Here is a 22417-nt window from a genome sequence, read left to right as displayed (position 1 = left end):
CCAGGCCAAATATTTCATAAAGAATATCGCATGCGATCGAAGTATACTTTGTATGTCGGTGATAGATTTTTGATGACTAATTCTTGCTCTTCTACGAAACCGCGTAAAAAGAATGTCACACAGATTTGCGAAGGAACAAATAATTTTGCGCCCTCAACCATATTTCAAACGGATTATATTCAAAAAATTGACACCGCTTACAAAATGCCATCTTACACTTAACACTGGATTTTATACATGGTTTTGATTTTCATGTATAAACTTTGTCTTTTGCTAAGTACAGTCCATTAAAACACGAAATCAGACATCTTTAGCTTTAGCTTTGCCTGATTGCCTCTCTTTATGGAGTAAGTAGCATGGAAACGTGGCAGAAAGAAAAAGTCACTCGTGAGAATTCAGATCGCCGTGCCCCCGTGAGATTCCCCACCGTAAAACTGCTAGCAAGCGGCCCTCCGAGGGCTGGAGGACGAGACAACAGAGCACAAGCACCGCAGCAGCAGCGGCGGCGGAAAAACCCTCGCACGTCGGCCGCCCGCACGGCCACCGCCGCACCCCGCCGCCGATCCGATCCCGTCGAAACCGAGCTGGTAAACCCCTCCAAACTCCCGCCCGCCGCCCACTTCTCCGACTCGCATCGAGACCCGATCTGAGCAAACCCCCGGCGACCCCGCAGGTCTCCCCTCCGATCCGGGCGGTCGTGGCGCCGGCATGGCGCGGTTCGAGGTGAACGGCAAGTCGGTGGAGGGCGTGGACCTGCTGCGGCGGCGCCACTGGACGGCGCGCCTCGACTTCTGGCCCTTCCTCGCGCTCTACGCGCTCTGGCTGCTGCTCGCCGTCCCGGCGCTCGACTTCACCGACGCCCTCGTCATCCTCGGCGTGCTCTCCGCCTCCCACATCCTTGCGTTCCTCTTCACCGCTTGGTCCGTCGACTTCCGGGCCTTCGTCGGGCACTCCAAGGCAAGACACCACCTCTCGCCCCCCACATAATCAACATTATCCACATCTGTCTGGTGCGCAGTCTATATTGGGTTAAACATCTTACACTTGCTTACGTTGCAGGTTAAGGATATCCATGCGGCGAACGCGTGCAAAGTAATCCCAGCGAAGTTCCTGGGGTCAAAAGAAATTGTGCCTCTGCATATACAGAAAACTGTGAGTTAGTTCTGGTTTTGCTGTGAACTGGTAGTGTTTTCGATGTTTGGTCACTGAGTGTGGTTTGGGTGTCTGTTCAGGTTGCCTCATCGTCGACTTCAGGTGAGACGGAGGAGATCTACTTTGATTTCCGGAAGCAGAGATTCTTTTATTCGGCAGAGAAAGACAACTTTTTCAAGCTCCGTTACCCGACAAAGGACTTATTTGGGCATTATATCAAGGGCACCGGGTATGGAACAGAGGCCAAGATTAACACTGCTATGGACAAGTGGGGGAGAAACATGTAAGCTGCTGTTTTGCTCCCTGTTTGTACACTCTTTCAGTAGTTGAGGTAGAGGACTGTAAATTGATCACTTATCATAGTTGTTGATATAGATGGCACAATCATGAACTGTAGCTTCCGCTTGGTTTTCTTTTGTTCTTTATTTCTAGAGTTGCTACATTGTAGCGAAATAGTGCCCTGAAAAATGTGCAATTCGATAGGGAACTCCCAAATCGACTTATGTAAAATGTATATGGTATGAAAAAAGAGATTATATTGGCAAGAAAGTAGAGAAATCTTGTTGATGTGCTACGTGCCTTCTTATCACACATGCTGACATGCAGTCATAGCAGCCTCTTGTACATTACAATGCATAAACCATTAGCGAAATAGAGCCAAAACTATAAATAGTAGCTGAAGGAATTTGGAGCATTCATAAATATGTTCACCACAAATGTGCAAATATATGATGCCCCACACTGCTGCTGGGATTGGTTGTAACATATTTTGATGAGATTTTACTGTATGGACCATGAATATTTGGGTTAATAATATGAGAATTGAAACAGAGAATACATATGATTTACTGTATTTGATTATTGTATATAGTTGTAAAATATTTTTTGAATATAAGTATATAGTATAATAAAATGGAAATGACTTGAGACTTTTTCCATGTATGGTTGCATGTTGACTTGGACCTTTTCCCATGCATGGTTGCATGCTGAGTTGGACCTTTCCCATGAATGGTTTCATGTTAAGGTGTCATGTTTGCATGTTGAGAAAAGTAGGTTAGTGGGAATCACCTACTTAGTTATTATATAGGATTCTATTCTCATGCATGCAAAATATCGTAAAATCACTTAAATAAGAAATATGTTGCTGTTCTGGAACGAATTATGAATATTGAATGGGTGCAAAACATGTGTCTGTAGTGGCATTTTCTAGGAGAACCTACTGTAAAGTAAACATAAACTATCTGTCTAGGAAAGTTCAAATATTGGCAATGGAGGTTGATGCTTGATGCACTTTAATGTGATCAAGGAGAATTTTCTGTATATCAGTATTTTTGCTACAGTGTATTGAATCGAATATCTAGCTTTGCATGCTTAAGCTTTTTTCATACACCTGTTTAGCTATAGTGGCTAATGCCTGTAAATTGTTTCCTCTAGATTTGAGTATCCACAGCCCACATTTCAGAAATTAATGAAGGAGCAATGCATGGAGCCATTTTTCGTTTTCCAGGTTAGTCTATTTCTCACTTGACCTGCATTTTGCTTATATGTCTTTTTCTTTTTCTAACAGTGAGCTCTTACTCTACAGGTTTTCTGTGTTGGCCTTTGGTGCCTGGATGAGTATTGGTACTACAGTTTGTTTACACTTTTCATGCTCTTCCTATTTGAGTCTACTATGGCAAAGAATAGATTGAAGACATTGACTGAGCTTAGGCGTGTGAAAGTTGATAATCAGATTGTGTTGACTTACCGCTGTGGAAAGTATGCCTTATTCATTTGAATTAGTGCTTACACTGTTCAAGTATATATCACATCCTAATAGTGCATCTATTTATTCAGATGGGTTAAAATCTCAGGCACAGAACTACTACCTGGAGATATTGTGTCAATAGGCCGCTCGCCTAGTGGTGAAGATAGATCTGTACCAGCAGATATGCTATTACTGGCTGGATCTGCCATAGTAAATGAAGCTATTCTTACAGGAGAGTCTACTCCACAGTGGAAGGTTTTCTTCTATCGCCCACCCCCCCTCTTCTGATCGTGCTAATTATATGACTTCCTTTTGTTTGGGGTAATTAGGACTTCCAATCGTACTTGTTTTTATAAGATGGAATCATACTCGCTAGTTCCATTCTGCAAGTTGTTTTCATTCCTAATTTGGAGTGAAACATTCCTGTTCTGATGTGCCATTCAGACCTTCAACAAATATTCCTTTTTAGAAAGCTGCATGCACACTCCTTTGAAATATACTTACATTTCTAATTGTACACCAAACATGCATATATTAGATATAAAATAACGGTTTGCATGTAATATTAAAATATGGAAATTGGTTTACTTAACAAATACCGTATGCAGTTATGCGTGTGAGCAAGGTACAAAGTAGCAATGATATAGGTAATATAAGAAGGGTTTCCAGCCCACCATTTGAGGAGACAATGTGGCTGTAACATAAATGATGGGGTTCAAACATCACCTCTAACTGAATGAGCTGGTATTATTCTCAAAAAAGAAAGAAAGAGCCAATATGTGGTTAAGCAGAACAAAACTGCTTCTTTTCCATTTTTCTACCGAAATTTACCTGCCCAAACGATTCTTGTCAGAAAAGTATGCTTCCAAGACAGATTAAGTATATTGTGTTAATCCAACTATAGCATCTAAGTACCGTTTTTCCTTTTCTGAGACATGCTTTATTACTACCCCTAGTATTTTGTTCATCTTGCTCTAGTTCTGAATGATCATCTTCTCCTATATAGGTCTCAGTTGCTGGCCGTGGCCCTGACGAAATGTTATCGATAAAGAGAGATAAGAATCATATCCTATTTGGTGGCACGAAGATACTGCAACACACGCCAGATAAGGTAGATGTATCATATATCTGTTATGCTAACGAGAGCTATCCTTGATAGCTTTATAGTATCGTTGACTCCTTTTCTTCTATACAGTCTGTAAATCTTCGGGCACCTGATGGTGGTTGCTTAGCTTTTGTATTGAGAACTGGATTTGAGACTAGCCAGGGAAAATTGATGAGAACTATCTTATTCTCAACTGAGAGGGTAACTTCCTTTCCTGAATGAAAAATAAATCTGACTTCTGAGTATGCAAATTTAAAGCTAACATTTGATCTATGTGACAGGTTACTGCAAATAGCAAGGAAAGTGGGTTGTTTATACTATTTTTGCTATTCTTTGCGATAATTGCATCAGGCTATGTGCTTATGAAGGTAATATCAGATAGCAACACCATCGATAAATCCATTGATCTTTCAGTTGCATACTATCTTTTTAAATTATGTACTTTGTTTTATCGTTGAAGTGTCTGTGTATTCATATATAGGGACTGGAGGATCCCACAAGAAGCAGATATAAACTTTTTTTAAGTTGTTCACTGATTCTGACTTCTGTGATTCCTCCTGAACTGCCAATGGAGCTGTCCATAGCAGTCAATACATCTTTAATTGCTTTAGTACGGCGTGGCATTTTCTGCACGGAACCATTCAGAATACCATTTGCTGGGAAGGTGAGGAAGAGAACCATGTTGTGCTCCTCTTTCTTCTTTCTGTACAAGCTCTTACAAGTTCTCTCCTACCAGGTTGACATATGCTGCTTCGATAAGACTGGAACATTGACATCGGATGATATGGTGAACTATGTTCTTGTCAATAAAAAAACATTTGGTTGGAGGTTTGTTAACAAATGAACCCCGTATTTCAGGAGTTCCAAGGAGTTGTTACTTTGGAAAGCGACGCAGAATTAATATCTGACGCAAATAAGTTGCCTCTCCGCATTCAAGAAGTGCTATCCAGCTGCCATGCATTGGTATTTGTGGACAACAAACTGGTATGTGTTGTGTGATCAGCACCAATAGCTGTCTACATGAAGCATAATCAAAGAAGTTTACATGCCTTTCTAAATGGTATATTCCATTTTGTTAAAGGTTGGCGACCCCCTTGAAAAAGCTGCAATAAAAGGCATAGACTGGATCTACACCTCTGATGAGAAAGCCATGTCTAGGAGGTAAGCTATCATCTCTTGTTGCGCATATATAATTATGTCAGCAATTGCACACTTGATTAAGTTGTTAGATATATATATATATATATATATATATATATATATATACATACATATACATTACTATTCATCACCCAGGGTGCAGAATAAGTTATTCTTCACCCGAGGTAATCTTACGATCATTTCATAATTAAATTACGTTTCGAATTCAAATAGTTACATTCGTATTGATTCACTACGTAAAATTTGACATAAGAAAAATAAAAATATAGGTCATAAGACAAGAAAAATTACAGTTTATGTGTATTTTAGACTATGTTTTTACGTTTGTAATTTTACATAACATAAAATATTTTTTACGGCGATTATATATTTTCTTACTGTCCCTTTTTGCGTCGGAAATAAGACAAAACTTACGGAACGTAAAATTACGGTGCATTGATGGTAAAATAGAGAGGGGTGAAGAATAACTATTCCTCACCTAGGGTGACGAATAGCGCGACCCTATATACATATATATATATATATATATATATATATATATATATATATATATACATATTGTACTAGGTTTCTTGTAGTTCCTTTTTTGTATTTCTGGATTCCTAGTTTATGTCCTCTACTTGTGTATATATGGCCCTAGAGCCTTGGCAATAGACCAAGTCTGCTGCCCCCATAACATGGTATGAAGGGCCTATTAGGGCTTTGGTTTTTTTATGAAGATGATAGGCGTTCTTTTATTCCATCAAACAAATTGAAATTATTGAAGTTTCCCTGTTTGTAATTCAACTAGTCTTGAGTCCTACTCCCTTCATGTCACTGTAATTGTCCCCCGCCCTGGGAGAATCTGTTTCAAATTATCTCCCCGCTGAAGAAATCAAGTTTAGTGATTGCTGTGATTCCACTCACCCTTGCTTACATGCTTTAGAAAAAGGTTAGTAGGTTTTTAGTCTGAATATTGGTGGGGGCATGCATTGGCATTGCATGGTGAGCTGAGGACAGTTATAGTAGAACAGGGGAGTATTACTACTTTATGGGAAAATTATTATTCATGAATCACTATTGTATTTTGCAATGCAAACATAGAATCAGTTGGATCTTTGATTGACTAATACTTTTTTGATACCTTGGTTAACACCAGCGAGAAATTTCTTATTGTATATGTGGTAAAGGTGTGGTACACCCCATCTTGAGTTCTTAACTATCTTGCCTCTGATTATAGACTTATAATAACATGCTGCCAACAATGACTATCCTTTCCCTTTTCTGAACTCAGTCCAGTAATATCATGAGGAGTTATTTTATATTTTACTTGGATATTAAAAGATTTTAGCTGACTAGTCTTCGTTGCAGGCCTGGTGGCCAACCTGTACAGATTGTACACAGATATCACTTTGCTTCTCACTTGAAGAGAATGTCTGTTATTGTCCGTATCCAGGAGAAATTTTATGCTTTCATAAAGGTAAGGTTACCACAGTCTAAATAAAATTATCGATCCGGTTCTTAGACACTTGGGATTGTTCAGAAACTGCTTCTTTAGGCCTTGTTTCATGATTTTGGCATGAAGAAATTAGTGTCCTCTTGTTCATGGACATCTCTAAATTACTTTTAGAGCAAAGGAAATAAAAAATGATCTCGAGAGGGTTTGGGCTTGGGTTCCTTGTGGATGTGTTTGGCCATTGGTGGTTTGCCATCTTTGCAATCCTTATGTTTTAGATGGAAAACGAAGTGGGATCCACCATATAAGTAATCTATTTATGCCTTGTTGTTTTCTTTTTCCCCAATTCTTATTTAGTTACGTAAAATAAAGATAACTTAGCCAGTTGAGTGGCCACAAAGAGACCATCCATTGGTTTAAATTATTATATTTTATCCCACCAAAAGTATTACAACGAGATGAGTCAATGGTTCAATCCATCCTTTTGTTTTTTTAGTTCTATATATTGAGTGTGTTGAGAACTGAAATTGAGCTACAAACAAAAAGTTGAATGATTGTAACTCCTGAGTTACCTAGTTCAGAGAATAGTCTTTGGCTATGTTCCTTTTGAATAATTTGTGGCCCATCAGAGCAGGCCTGTCTAAGCTGTTTTTCTGGTCGCGATCCTCATAACTTTAACTCGTTCCATCTTTTGTTTTGTTTGACCTTTTCCAGTTAACTGTTAAGAATATCGCCTTTTTTTTTGTGGTTTCCAGGGTGCACCCGAGACCATTCAGGAGAGGTTAGTTGATCTACCTGCTGCATATGTGGAAACATACAAAAAATACACGCGTCAGGGCTCCCGGGTCTTGTCTCTTGCGTACAAACTGCTTCCGGAGATGCCTGTAAGTTCCCATTGAAGTATAATGGTTCCTTTATTTTTCTTTTAGTACTACTGTTTGTCTAAATTTCCCAAGCCATTAGATAGCATAGCATTTTAATTTAAGATCAAGGAGCAACACTTTCTTTTCAACCTTTCTTTATTTGTTGTGTAGGAACCATGTGAGTTCCAACTATCAGTCAATTTTCGTTTTGAGTTTAATTTCGCAGATGATCCAGTGGTATCCTGCATGCATGTAGCTTGCGGTGAAAATTCTCTGCCATTAGCACTAGACACTGGAATCATATGAATTGGTGCTGACAAACTAGTTTAAAGTATGGTGGTTAGCGTTGTGTTAACATTGAAACGCAAAAAACACTAGTGGGGAATAAATCAGTATCCATTTCAATATATACCCATGTGTTTAACTGATGCACAGCATGTTAGCAAATTAAGCTACTAGTACTGTTTCGTAGAAGGGTGAAGTAGCAAGTCTCCAGGTGTTGTGGGATAGTGATGTTCCCTTGTTTTGATATAGGTCCGCACCGTAGATATTGGTAGTGTTACTTTGTCCATGGCGTTGCGATCAGCAGTTATCAGAAAATCATTCATTGCTTAGATAGTTGTGAACTGTGATGCTTTATATGCATATTTACTTGGAAGCCAGTGAGATATTACTGTATTAGCAATTCATAACTTTTATGTTACTAACATTTTTAGAAGAACATAGTTGCAAGTTGTTTTCCTTCAGTGTAAGTAATATTAGGCCTGGGCATTCGCAAGTAGTTGCATTTTATTCTTAGTTGATATCTTTTTGTTTGAATTTGTACTAGAAGTTTATCTGGTATGAGTCGTTTGACCTCCTGGTATTTGAATAACAGGTTAGTGAAGCTAGAAGTCTGGAAAGGGATCAAGTGGAGAGTGACTTAATTTTTGCTGGTTTTGCGGTAACTAACCCTAAAATAGTGTAATTATGTTCCAATGACTTATTTGAAGATTTTTAAATGGTTTTGTTGGGTCATTTTTGCAACCAGGTCTTCAACTGTCCTATAAGGAGTGATTCTGCCGCTGTCTTGCTTGAACTGGAACAATCTTCCCATGACTTGGTATATCCCGTTCTTAAAGTTACTTGTCATTCTGTAGTGTCAACTAAGCATCTTCATGCTTCCTTATACATTTCCTGGGCGAAGTGTTTTTACACCAGTAATATGACCAAAGCTTTGGTACCTATTGATTTATCAGTAGCAATAACCTGTGAATAATTACAATGGAACTTTTCTGTTTTGTTTGATTAAAGTGCTCATCACCTCCCTGATGTATTAGGTTATGATCACTGGGGACCAAGCTTTGACTGCTTGTCATGTTGCTAGCCAAGTGAATATCTGTTCGAAGCCGGTTCTAATTTTAACACGGATGAAGACTAGTGGATTTGAGTGGGTTTCTCCCGATGAAACTGATAGAGTTCCATACAGGTAACAATTTATATGCAATGGGTTCTGCTATGATGAGTGCCTAGTGTTTGTACTAACCTTTTCTATAATTTTTAAGTTGGTACCCTGGCAAAGCTTCTTGCTATTCAGGGTTATCATGTCTATTCTTTTTTCCATTGGAAAAGAAAGAGATGTTTACGCATTGGTGTTAGGAGACAACTTTTTTTATTTGCTAGAAAAAAGGAAAAGGAAGATCTGCTGGATTTCCTATTAGCATTCCAAACCTCTCCTCCCCCCACTGCATATGTAAATGGAACTATGTAACTATGACTTCGGGCCTGTTCGGCTATCCACCAGCTCCGCGGAATTACAGGATCTGCGGAGCACCTATTTTCCAGCTCCACTATTTTAGCCTGCAGCTCCGCGAGCCGAGTCTGGAGCGGAGGGACTCCGAATACTCCCTCATCTATGCTATCGCGCGAACTATGTAAACATATATCTTGTTTGGTGACATTTCTAATATCTTGCATTATTGTTTTGTAGAGCTGAGGAGGTTAAAGAATTATCAGAATCACATGATCTTTGCATTAGTGGGGACTGCTTTGAAATGCTACAAAGGACCGATGCTGTTGTCCAAGTCATTCCTCATGTGAAGGTAAGTGAGAACAGATTGCATACCTTCTCAAACTATGAAGGCCCTGATTTACATTATAAGCGTCGTTGTTTCAGGTTTTTGCGCGCGTTGCTCCTGAACAGAAAGAACTTGTACTGACAACATTTAAGACTGTTGGGAGGATGACACTGATGTGTGGAGATGGAACCAATGATGTTGGTGCACTGAAACAGGTCTGTACCTGGCTCATATCCTGGTTTAATCCGCTCTTTTTTCTCATAATTATTCAATGTTATGATTATGCTCATTACACACACAATGACACAAACGGTTGTAGTCATGCACTCATGCCAGGGATTGACTTGATCTCAAACATGTATGGCGATTTTGATGTGATATTCTTCTTACAACATTGTCCTTATGTATATATTCTCTATGATTCTTAGAAAGGAAGCCGAATATGGAACTCATGCTAATGATTGACTTGATCTTGAACTTGTCTGGCAACTTTGGTCTGATATTTCTTACTACAATTTTGTCTTTCATTTACATGTGCTCATTCCACAGAAACAGTTACTCCTTCGGTTAATTCAGATTATTTGCTAAAAATCTGTTTTGGCCTCTACAATATGGAAGCCAAATGAATCACATAGAAAGGAATCACCTAATCTGAAACACTGAAATTGTTTGTTTTGGTTGTCTCGGTTAGCCGAAGTTAATAAAAATAAAAATTATGAGCAAGAAGCTACAGATTAGAGATCTGGAAATCGATTTTGATCGCCCCATCACCCAACTGCATACAAGAATGAAATCAGAGAAGAAGGCCGCAGACATAGAAGAGAAAAACACAATAACTCTGGATTATTGTGTCCTTTGCCTTCTAGATCTTTTGCCTGCACTTCCAAGAATGAGTAGGCCTTAGCTCATGCTCTGTTTTTGTTGTGGTCATCTCTGGTGTTCGTACATTTATGCAAAGATGCAATCCAGCCACCTATTATTATGGCTACAGCCATTCACTTCACCAGTTTGCCTGCCATCCCGCAGTGGAGAGAACTCAGACCTAGGGTAGTAAGCTCCTATGGAGCAGCTTATGGGCACATCATGCCCACAAAGTTGGTTGGAAGACGTTATACAAGGAGTCCACTGTGCAATGGTTGGAGAACCAAGTATTAGTTGTAAATTAGCGTCTTGGTAATACTTTTATTGTCTGATAAGCTTGTAAAATTGAACCGAACTTCTTGCACTTGTTTTAGTTAGTGGGGTATATGAGAAGCATAGCATATTGAACATATCTAGCCAGTTTGAGCCACAAATGCATGTCCATGTATTTTTTTATGCAGGCTGGACCTATATTAGCCTGGCATTTGGTTCCGCTTTGCCAATAATCTGAAATATAGTTGTTCTGCAACCTTATTCTGAATATAGTTGTTCTGCGGCCTTCGCTGTAGGACACTCAAAGGTTACTTGATAAATTTCTTGACCTGGGCAGTCCTATCTACTGTTTTGTTAGCTATTGTTTCTGTTCTTGAGTGTTACCAATGGAAGATAGGATATATATGTTATACACCTTATGACAATGTATTGATGTGAAATTCTTAATTTTCAGGCACATGTTGGCATAGCTCTGCTAAATGCTGAACCGGTGCAGAAAGCTGGCTCGAAATCTCAGTCATCCAAACTTGAAAGCAAATCAGGGAAGCTGAAAAAACCGAAACCTGCTAACGAGTCATCATCACAATTGGTTCCACCAGCTAGCAGTTCCGCTAAAGCACCCAGCAGCCGCCCCTTGACTGCTGCTGAGAAACAGCGCGAAAAGCTGCAGAAGATGTTAGATGAAATGAATGATGAAAGTGATGGCCGCTCAGCACCGATTGTAAAGCTTGGGGATGCATCCATGGCCTCACCTTTCACAGCAAAGCATGCCTCTGTTGCCCCCACGCTTGATATCATCCGCCAGGGGCGAAGCACCCTAGTCACTACACTCCAAATGTTCAAGATTCTTGGACTCAACTGCCTTGCAACAGCATACGTTCTCAGTGTAATGTACTTGGATGGTGTGAAACTGGGTGATGTTCAAGCTACAATCAGTGGTGTCTTCACTGCAGCATTCTTCCTCTTCATTTCCCATGCTCGCCCACTTCAAGCACTGTCGGCAGAGCGCCCCCATCCTAACATCTTCTGTGCATACGTCTTCCTGTCCATTCTCGGCCAGTTTGCAATGCACTTGTTCTTCTTGATGTCAGCTGTCAACTTAGCATCCAAGTATATGCCAGAGGAATGCATCGAGCCTGATTCAGAGTTCCATCCAAACCTGGTCAACACAGTTTCATACATGGTGAACATGATGATCCAGGTGGCAACCTTTGCTGTGAACTACATGGGCCACCCGTTCAACCAGAGCATATCGGAGAACAAGCCATTCAAGTATGCTCTCTATTCAGCTGTTGTTTTCTTCACGGTGATCACATCGGATATGTTCAGGGATCTGAACGACTACATGAAGCTAGAGCCCTTGCCTGAAGGAATGAGGGGCAAACTGCTGCTCTGGGCTATGCTTATGTTTTGCGGCTGCTATGGATGGGAGCGGTTTTTGCGGTGGACATTCCCAGGCAAGATGCCAGCGTGGGAGAAGCGCCAGAAACAAGCGGTTGCAAACCTAGACAAGAAGCAGGCATAGGATCTTGCATTCTTTTTTTCCATCACTGTTTGATTCTTCACCCTCCGCTGTCCAAGGCAGCGATCTTGTCACAAGTAAACTGATGATGATTTGGCATAGTTGCACTCTAATGTGTAGTTTAGGAGAATTTTGTCAGACTCTTGAGCCCTATTTGTAGGAGGATATAGGGTCGATACCTACATACAATGTCTGGTATGGAGGGTCAGAATTTTCAGTTTACATACCTTATGCTAATGATGACATGAATGAATATGCATCACCATACAATTGAGAACACCAACGATTTATGAGGTATCTTTACTGTCATGCGTTATTTGATATTTATTCTAGGTGTTTACACATCATATGCTTGCTATGCAACAATTTTGCCGTTTCACAAGTTTATGGAATTACTTGTGGTATATCCACCAATCTCATGTGTATGATGCTGCGCAATTTAACCATGTGGCGCGTTCAGCCGGATTGGTGGCGCGCGGCCAAACGGTAGCACGCAAAACCGCACCCGCTTAATAAGGGTCAAACTTGGCGAGAGCTTGCGATTTGACCCCAGGAAGTCCACGCTCGACCTCTTCAGCGGCAGGCCTGCGTCAACTCTCAGCAACCCTCCCTAAATGCTACGCTTACCTGTTAGGTTCAGACTTAATGTTTAACAGTGTTTGGAACCAGGGCGTTCTACAACCTCTCCCCGTCGTATTCTCTCTAAAACAACGAATTGTTACGCATATCATGGCCGCCACCGGCATCTTCTGATCCAAATCGATGACTTTCCGACTGCTGCTTTTATAAGCTTCTAAGTTTAAACAAGTTTGCTCCATTGAAATGGGGACCCAAAGGCAAAAGCAAGCTTATGCAGAAAGAAGAAGATTTCGCACTCTCAAGCTCAAGGATTTGAATGCACTTTAAATTTGTTTAATGTTGTTTTTGTGAGGGTATGTGCTACTTAATATATGGTCTTTGATCTTTAAGAAAAAGGAAGGGGAAATGATTGAAATCGGCATGTATAGAATTTTTTAGCCTACCAACACACACACACACACACAAAACGCATCTAGGTCCAAACAAGTTTCCAGAAACAACATGCCAAATTGGCCCCACCTCTCAGATGCCAGGAAAAGGTTCGGCACCACCCAGGAGTACCCGTAGCAGTAGCGGATAGATATACACAGCGTCATTTCTCCCCGAAGGACAAAAAGAAAGAAAAATCTATATATCCCCAATTCGTCGCACATCGAACAGACCGCGTCCCAACCGAAAATCCCCAATTCCCCACCACCGACAGCGTCGGTGAGAGAGATGGCGTCGGCGACGGAGATGCAGCCGCTGGCACCGTCGGGCTACCGCCGGGCGCCGGAGATGAAGGAGAAGGTGGAGGCGTCGTCGATCGACCTGGAGGCGGGGAACGGGGAGACGCTCTACCCGGGGATCTCGCGCGGGGAGAACGCCCTCCGCTGGGGCTTCATCCGCAAGGTCTACGGCATCCTCTGCGCGCAGCTGGTCCTCACCACCGTCGTCTCCGCCATCACCGTCTTCTACCCCACCCTCAACGCCACGCTCTCCAACTCGCCCGTCCTCGCGCTCGTGCTCGCCGTCCTCCCCTTCATCCGTAAGTGCTCTAGTTTTCTCCCCCATCTGGCGCCATCCTTGACCTTGTCGTGGCGCGTTTATTCTGTGATGAATCTGACGACGCCTAGGTATTCGTTGACCTCGCCTCAATTAGCAGTTTGCTTGACCCGTTGGTCGTAGGACGCCCAGCTGTTCGAATCAACAGCGTAGGTCGTGGATCTAGCTAGTTCAAGCTGCAATAGTTTGATTCAGTGGATTTTGGTTACAAATTTAAGTTACATTATATGTGTTTTTCTTCTTTCCAAATCGAATTGTGAATTAAGATGAAGCCGTTCATAATCAGTAAGCAACGAATCCATGGTGATATACATGCAATAGGAATAATGCTGAAGCTGTTACCATGCCCTTAATAACATGATATATATATTGACTGTAGTTGTGTGCAACGGGCCTATATGAAGGGTTATATGCACCTGTGGTTTGCCTCCATGATATAGGACCTGAAGACATCAGAGTTTCTTCAGACAACTTAATGTGGAGTCGAGTTTGGAGCGTAGCCGGCAGGACAGGGTTCTAAGGGTGTGTTTGGTTGAAGAACCAACTGTCATGGAATGGAATGGTTCCATTCCAAAGGAACGGGTCAGTTCCATTCCTGTGTTTGGTATGAGCAAAAAAGTAGAATGGAATGGTCCCGTTCCTGTGTTTGGTTTGGAAGCATGGATGAAAAACGGAATAACAAAAATTCAAAATTTCGGCAGCATTTCTATTGTACTTTAAAAAACAACATAACACTATATATTGACAAGCATGATACATATATGATATTACACAGAACACAATTTGATCTGAACAAATGTATGCTGCCTTCTTTGGGATAATTTGTGCATTTGGCTTGAGTGTGGCATCCTGCCTTGGAGCAGCAGCAGCAGCACGCTTGACCAATGTATGAGGTAGATTGTAGAGGTTGCAGCAACAAAATCTGAAGAGGTAGAGAGGAGTAAACACTATCAAGAATATGGCTACCAATGACTTGTACTAGGGAAGTAGGGATTTAACACATCAACATATATTGCAAAGATAAACTGGACAGCATGTATTTCAGTAGAAATTAGGAAAAGATCCCCTTCGTTTGAACAGTATAGAGAAACAAAATGAATCAAAAGACAACCATGAGTCCATCTCTGCATCTCTCTCGGCTGGGCAATCTCCATGACTGCAAAGTGTAACAGTGGCTGCACTACTTTGAACAGCACAGAGCACATACAAGGGGTAAGGAAGAGATGTCGCACCTTGAGGAGAGGAGCCTCTACCGCCGTTGTTAGCTCGCCGGAATCACGCCTACACCGCCGCCCTGCTGCAACCCTTCTGCAAAACTACCGCCACGCAGCTCCAGATCGAGAGAAAGGACGGCCTGCTTCCCTCGTGTGCTACAGATCGAGAGGGGAGGAGTCAGCCGCGGCAAGGGGAAGAATCAGGGGAAGGCGGGGCGGGGCGGCGCAGATCGAGGGAGAGAGAGACGAGGAGGAGGCGGCGCAGTGAGGACAGGCGATAGGGCTGGGGGCGCGAGAAGAGAGCCGGTTCCGCGTCGTCCGTTCGTTTTGGAGGTATCACCTGGTTCCGCATCTGGGCCGAATATTCGGTTCCTAGGAACGAGGCGGTGACCGTTCCATCTCCCTACTGAACGCGAGAACGATGCTCGGGAATGGGTCGGACCCGTGACGTTCCACGTCGTTCCAGCAACCAAACACACCCTAAATAGACGCCTTGATGGTTGCCACCACTCAAGGTAGCCACTATATGAATATACATCAAATGTCAAGGTTTAGTAGGCCCTGGTATCAGTTTAGCATGCCTTGAGGTGTGGTAAAGGCCTTCATAGCGACCAGAGTTTTTTGTTCAATTCGTTTCCTTGATAAAATAATTGGCTTCCCCAACAACCTAATCGATAGCACAAAACATGGATGGGATAGTGTTTACGCTTTGACTCAAATGAAAGTGAGGTGGGGGACTTGGTACTTGATGACCATTCTGATAGTGTTGGCCATGTTGGAAGTGAGAGAGACTAGAAAGTTTGGGACCGACTATAAGTCAGGTACCTGAAAATGAAAGTCCATCAGTTACTTTCAACCAGAGCCAGTAGATCTTCATCCAACGAACAAAAACAGATCGGCCGCGCACTGTTCATCTTCTACCTCCCTCTCTTCTTCCTCGCGATGCCGCCGGCCTGCCCCGCCCTAACCGCCAGCCTCCAGCACCCGCGGCTGGCGGGCGCTACTGCGCACCGCCTCGCCGCCCCGCCCTCCCCTCAACCTCCCCGTGCCAGAAGGGAGGAAGGAAGTAGGTGACTGACGCCAGAGAAATTTTCAGGTACCTGAGAAATAGCAAAGCCGAGAAAGTTTTAGTTTACTACTCCCTCCGATCCAAAATAAGTGTCGCAGTTTTGAACGAAGGTTGAACTAAGGGAGTAGTAGTTTGTGTCGATAGTTAGTGTGCATGGTTGCAACTAGAGATAGTATTGTATTTGAGGAACTGTAATAAGTACTAATTTTCCTGATATAGCTCCATTTCTGTCTGTACGTGTAGGTTATGATGCAGGTAATGATGTTTTGGTCTCATATTGTTTGGCTGTTTAGTTCCTTTCATCATTAGAAAGTTGAAGCTAGTAGTGACTAAATCCTTATCAATGTCCTATGTGAAAACAATCTATGATACATGTATAACAAATTGATCAGTTGTGTGTTTTCTCTCTAGTTCATATTGCCCACAAATATTACATTTTGAAGTTACTAAACCACTTTCAGCCATAGCACTATAGCACTTTTGGCGTTATCTCCGTAGGTGCATATAAATTGCGAACGTTTCTTTGTTCTGAAATTTTCTTATTTGAGCAAACTGATTCTTGGTAAAATCATACTTGCACCATCAAATTAGACACAAATATGTTAAAGTCCTAATGATTAATATTTAGTCCAGTAGGATATGGAGAAATAATTTGGCAGGAGTCTGAAGTCTCAGAACATAGAGTGCAAGAGAATAGAAATTCTGCCCGTGTTAGTATTTCCAGCAGCATCAATCCATCACACTGAAGCACTCCCAGACCCCTTCCCCTGGACCATCTTTTGAGTTCTGAGAGAATGCTGATCAGATGACAATCCATTGTTGTTATTTTGTATCAGAAGATATTGTTTCCCTTAGCTAATTTTGTGATATTTGTTGCAGTGATGATCCCATTGTACATCTATCAGCACAGACACCCTCACAATCTTGCTATCTTGGGTTTGTTCACTCTGTGCTTGAGCTTCAGCATTGGTGTGGCTTGTGCAAACACTGAAGGTTTGTTTCTTTCATATAATTGTTTTCATTGTCTTCTTGCTTTAGACTAGTTTTATTAAAGGCTCACTTGTATGTTGCAGGAACTATTGTGCTTCAAGCATTGGTACTGACCTCAGCTGTGGTTGTCTCTCTGACTGCATACACATTCTGGGCCGCAAAGAAGGGCAAGGAATTTAGTTACCTTGGACCGTTTCTGTTTTCTGCTCTCACCATCCTGGTCGTGATAAGCTTTACCCAGGTAACATGCATGATGAACTTTGGAAAATATCGTTTAACTGACTCGCATAGAAGCATTCCGGTTGAACATTCCACTAGTTGTAACCCTTGTGCCGCAAATTGCTGTGTTGCAGATCTTCTTCCCATTTGGACCTGCATCGAATGCTGTGATCGGTGGGTTTGGAGCTCTAGTCTTCTCAGGCTTCATCGTCTACGACACTGAGAACTTGATAAAGCGCCACACTTATGACGAGTACATCTGGGCGTCTGTTGAGCTTTACCTCGACATCCTCAACCTGTTCCTGACCATCCTACAGATGCTCAGGCAGAATGACAACTGATGGGTCCTGTCTGAACCACCAGGACCTTGTGCCAACCCAGGCATATGTCCAACATTTATCAAGTCTTTTGAATTGCTATCTACATAACTTGGAAGACATGGTAGTAAGTTTTTGCCATCATCCAGAGATGAGGCCAAAGTACAACCATATGTATAGGTGTTCTATTGTGAGTTTATGTGCCTGAGTGTTGTTAAACTGCCAACAATCAGTGATCGTATGAACGTTTTGTACCAACAATTGTCGCGTCGTTTCGTTTGTGCGTGTTATTTGTCCCCTTACTCCTTAGTGCAACTCCAACGTGGTTCTCTAAAGTAACCGTGTACGGATCGTGCAGTCTGGGGTGTAGTCTGGACGTCCAAAATCCCCCAAACCGAAAACAAACTCGTGGGAGGTTTGAGGGAGTTCGGACACCGACATACTCGGCCCACCCAGAACCTCTCTTTCCCTCCGCTTTATACCTTCCATCTGCACCCATCAACACATCGCCACCACTTTGGCCGCCGCTGAGTTCTTGCCAGACCTCTGGTGCTTCATCCAGGTGCCTTGTGCTCTGCAACCATTGCAGCCGTCTGGACGCCGTCCATGGCGGACACCATGCCCTACAAGTGTTCGGCCAAATGCCATTAAGATTTTATTTTGCGGCCAAATGCCATTGAGATTTTTTTTTGCTTTCTTCTTGTTTAACATGAAGCAAGCGTGATGACAGGGTACTTGGTAGGGGTGATGCATTGTTATGCGACGCGTCGTTGGGAACAAGTGCATGGTTTGTAGGCATGAAGCAAAAGGGCACAATATTTTGATAACACGCGCATTCTTGGTTTCATGAGCATAACACGTGCATTCTTGGTTTCACGAGTATTAGCACTACGCGCCCTACAACTTGGATGTGATCCGTCGCAACGTGAAGTCACTACTCCATCGATTGTACACCATTTCAAACATCGTCATGAATTACGACAAGTGTAAAGAAGGTGGCTACCGGGCACATCAATCATGGAGATCGTAAGTTTTGCTTCTTATTGCTTTAAGTGTTGATCAGTTCATTGATTCACTCAATATTGTAACTTGATCACGTCATTGTATAGTCTGGACACGCTGTCGCGTTGTACCGAAGGATGGAGGGCAAACCCTTCACATTGATGCATTGTTGGATGAACCTCTAGGGGCACAACATATGGATAAACAACATGTGTCGATGAAGGAGAGAAAGCTTGAGACGAAGGCCGCTTTTGAGGAGTATGGTTAAATTTGGATTGATGAATTTTGAAAACTTATCGAACATCCGAAGCTTTTAGGATTTAAATGTACGGTGGAATTGATGTCCATCAATGATTCAAAGTGAGGCTGCATGGCGGATATTTGGTTTAGTTCATTCTATTTTCTTGTGATGCGAACGTCGACAGAAACTTCAACGGCGCGAATAATTTTTTCCAATCTTTCACGGTACAGAAAATAGCAATAAGTATTTCTTCTCGAAACTGCAGTAGCTATTATTTGCTTTTTCTGGCCTCCCGTACGTCCGAACAGAAACAACACCCAAATCAATTTGTGCAGCAGTGGAACCTTGATCCAGAATTAGGTTTACTAGATGCAAACCCAAACAAACAACATGCAAACCCTGCGAACAGCCGGAATCACATGGACGAGCACAAGTACTCACGTACAGATTAGAAGTTGCAGCCTCCAATCTTCACGCAAACACACACAAAGTAATCAACTTTTTAACCAGCCCTGCTCATACGGGGAGATACCCCGACTTGTTCATGTGTGTTCCTCTAACCAAAAAAATCATATGTCACATCCCTAGCTTCTGGTGCTGCCTAGTGTTTGCATCATGTTTAAATTTTTGAAACTTGAACTGAGGAAATTTGGAAGCCTCAAAAACTTGAATAAAAGAAGGGCAAAAACCCTAAAATCTCATTCGTTGTTCCAAAATGCTCTTCTTAAATGTTTGATAATTTTTGGCAAGGGTTCTGGTCCCAACCAAAATATTGAACATTTTTAAGGACTTAATCTTGGGACTTTGAATTTAAATCATTAGCTATTTGAATTTGAATTATATTCATATAATTAGAATATAATTTCAAATACCCCTGAAATATTTTATGAGCTTTTGGAAAAGTCCATCTAGCAAAATAAAAATATTCAGAGGAGTTTTTGGCATTGTTTGAATTATTTTAAATTCAAAACAGTGGCAAAAGATTAAATAAAAGAAAACAGAACAGAAATATAAAAAAGAGCAGAAGCCTACCTGGGCCACCTACCTGCAGCCCACCTAGAGCCTCACCTGGTAGCCAACCGGCCCAGCACTGCAGCTGGCCGGCCCAGCCCACCAGGCGCCTCCCCCTGTCGCCTTCCTCCTCGTGCCAGTAGGCAGAGGAGGGACACCGCGACGCCGCCGAGCTCGCCACGCCACCACCTTGCCTGGCTGCCTCCTCCTCTCCCTGGGCGTCTCCCGCAGCTCCACGCCACCCCTGGAACCCCCTCGCACTCTCCCTCGTCCCCAACTCCTCCTCTGTCGCTCTCTCCCACGACGCCTGAACACACCGGAAAGCGCCGCCGCACGCCGACGCGGCCACAGCCTCCCTCTCGCCTCGCCGTCGTGCCCACGCGCCCTGCCACTGTGGGCTACGCCTCCTCGTAGAGACGCACGGCGCCGGACGCCCTGGAACGCCGCCATCACCATCGTCTTCCTCCTCGGGCTCCGCCGCCCGCTGCCGCCGATTCGCCGTCACCGAGTCTTCCCCGAGCACGCCGAGGCCACCTCTGCACTCGCCGTGAGCCCCTCTTCCTCTCCCCTCTTCTCTCAAGCTCGCGGTCGTTCTCTAGCTTCATTCCCCATGACGGCCGAGAACATCTCGCCGCCGGCCATGGCGTAGCCGTGGCCACAGCCACTGGAGCTCCCACCCGAGTACACCATCATGCTCAGAACGTCTCCACGAGCCCGTTGCATGCCGCAGCTCGCCCTCTCGTGCCCCCTAGTGGTCGCCCGTGTCTCACCCGAGCTCCGGCGGCCGCAACCGAGCTCGCCGCCGTCGACTCCGGCCACCCCAGGCCCGGAGACCACGACCATCCGACGCGCCATCGCGCCAGCTCTCTGTAGGGCCAAAGGGCGCACTGAACGGTGCAGTATAGACGAAACCCGAGCCACCTCGGTGCGTCTCCGCCGCGTTTTTGGTCGCCGTCGGCCAAACTCCGGCGAGCCGACGTGGCTCCGTCATTAGGAGCTAACCCAACTAACTAAACAACCTACAACCACTAACAATAGGCCCCACCCCTGGTCAAACCCCAGTCAGCGCTGGGTTTGACCGGGATTAGTTCCTGTGTCACTGACATGTGGGCCCCAGCCCTTCTAATTACTTTAGTTAAGAGTTAACTAAACCCAGGTTAGTGCTGAGTCAATGACAGGTGGGCCACACCAGTCAGGTTTGACCTGGTCGACGCCTGTTGACCTGCTGAGGTCAGCATGACCTAGTGCTGACGCAATAAATCATTTCTGGTTTTTAAAATAAATGCAGGAAATTCCAGAAAATTGTATAAACTTCTAAAAATCATAGAAATTCAACCGTAACTCCAAATTAAATAATTTATATATGAAAAATTATCAGAAAAATTCAAGGAATCCATCTGTACCATTTTCATGCATGTTAGAACAACTTATAGCTGCTGTTTAGCACAAATCAATTAAATGGCATTTAAATAACCATATATGGAGTTGGAATTTGAATCATGTATTCAAACCAACCTCATTTAAATCATAGCTAGGTGCATTAGCCCAAAACACATTCATATTGCCATGTCATAGCATGCATCATATTGTGCATTGCATTGATTGTGTTCTTTCTTGTTTGCCGGTGTTTGTCCCCTCTCGATAGACGTGACTCCGACGACGAGATCGATGACACCGATGAAGAACTATATTATCTTCAGAAGTGCCAGGCAAGCAAAACCCCCTTGTTCATTCCGATACAATCCTACTCTCTCGCTCCTGCTCTCTTTTACTGCATTAGGACAACAATGATTCATCTGTTACTTGCTGCGGTAGCTGAACCCCTTTATCCTTTGCATGACCTGTCATTGCCACAGTAAATAGATGAAACCCACTAGCATGAGTAGGAGTTGTTTGAGCCCTGTTGTGCCTACTCATTCATGCTTGTTTGTCATGCCTGCTACTGCTTAGAGTTGAGTCAGGTCTGATTCATCGGGGATGAATCAGAGGTGTGTGAACATGTCCTACTGTGTGTGAGCTAAGTGTGTGAATACGATTTGGTAAAGGTAGCGGTGAGAGGCCATGTAGGAGTACATGGTGGGTTGTCTCATTCCAGCCGTCCTCAGGAACTGAGTTCTGTGTTTGTGATCCATGATTCAGCTACTACCACGCATTGGGCCCGAAACCAATGGACCCTCTCGGCTTCTTGATCACCCTTGTCCTCTGTCCAGGAGTTGCAAGTAGTTTCTGGTGTTTGTAGTATGCTGGAGGCCGTGGGCAGCGCTGACCGGAGGGGTGGGCTATGATGCGGTAGGCACGTGGCACGGTGTACCGGGCGCCCGTTTGGTGTCTCGGGAACCCTGTTCACATCGTTTGGGGCTGTGAGCGAAACTCCGGCCGGATCTCCTCATGGATGGAACCCGAATAGGCGATAAACCTGGACTAGAGACTTGAGTGTTTAGGCAGGCCGTGGCCGACACCCACGTTGGGCTTCCGCTTGAAGGTTGCCGAGTACATGTCGTGTAAACGGCGGTAAGTGGTGAGAGCGTGTGTGAAGAAGTACACCCCTGCAGGGT

The 22417-nt window shown here is 43.3% G+C and overlaps 2 protein-coding genes across 2 annotated transcripts; both read left to right on the top strand.

Annotated features, from left to right (window-relative positions):
- Positions 1-375: 375 nt before the first annotated feature.
- On the top strand, positions 376-12473 carry LOC123055100 (probable manganese-transporting ATPase PDR2). Its single transcript, XM_044479029.1, has 22 exons — positions 376-587; positions 674-957; positions 1060-1152; positions 1233-1435; positions 2587-2659; positions 2738-2910; positions 2989-3154; positions 3906-4010; positions 4095-4205; positions 4286-4372; positions 4486-4668; positions 4741-4791; positions 4863-4988; positions 5086-5165; positions 6516-6624; positions 7356-7484; positions 8341-8406; positions 8494-8565; positions 8783-8931; positions 9433-9544; positions 9619-9735; positions 11109-12473. The coding sequence occupies exons 2-22, from the start codon at positions 709-711 to the stop codon at positions 12177-12179; spliced, it is 3525 nt and encodes a 1174-aa protein (XP_044334964.1). The 5' UTR covers positions 376-587; positions 674-708; the 3' UTR covers positions 12180-12473.
- Positions 12474-13367: 894 nt separating this feature from the next.
- On the top strand, positions 13368-17869 carry LOC123055092 (BI1-like protein). Its single transcript, XM_044479015.1, has 4 exons — positions 13368-13782; positions 16962-17075; positions 17156-17313; positions 17426-17869. The coding sequence occupies exons 1-4, from the start codon at positions 13473-13475 to the stop codon at positions 17630-17632; spliced, it is 789 nt and encodes a 262-aa protein (XP_044334950.1). The 5' UTR covers positions 13368-13472; the 3' UTR covers positions 17633-17869.
- The last annotated feature ends 4548 nt before the right edge of the window (positions 17870-22417 follow it).

Source organism: Triticum aestivum, chromosome 1A, assembly GCF_018294505.1.
Source record: "Triticum aestivum cultivar Chinese Spring chromosome 1A, IWGSC CS RefSeq v2.1, whole genome shotgun sequence".
Classification (NCBI taxonomy): domain Eukaryota; kingdom Viridiplantae; phylum Streptophyta; class Magnoliopsida; order Poales; family Poaceae; genus Triticum; species Triticum aestivum.
This window is presented reverse-complemented; position numbering and strand designations above follow the sequence as displayed.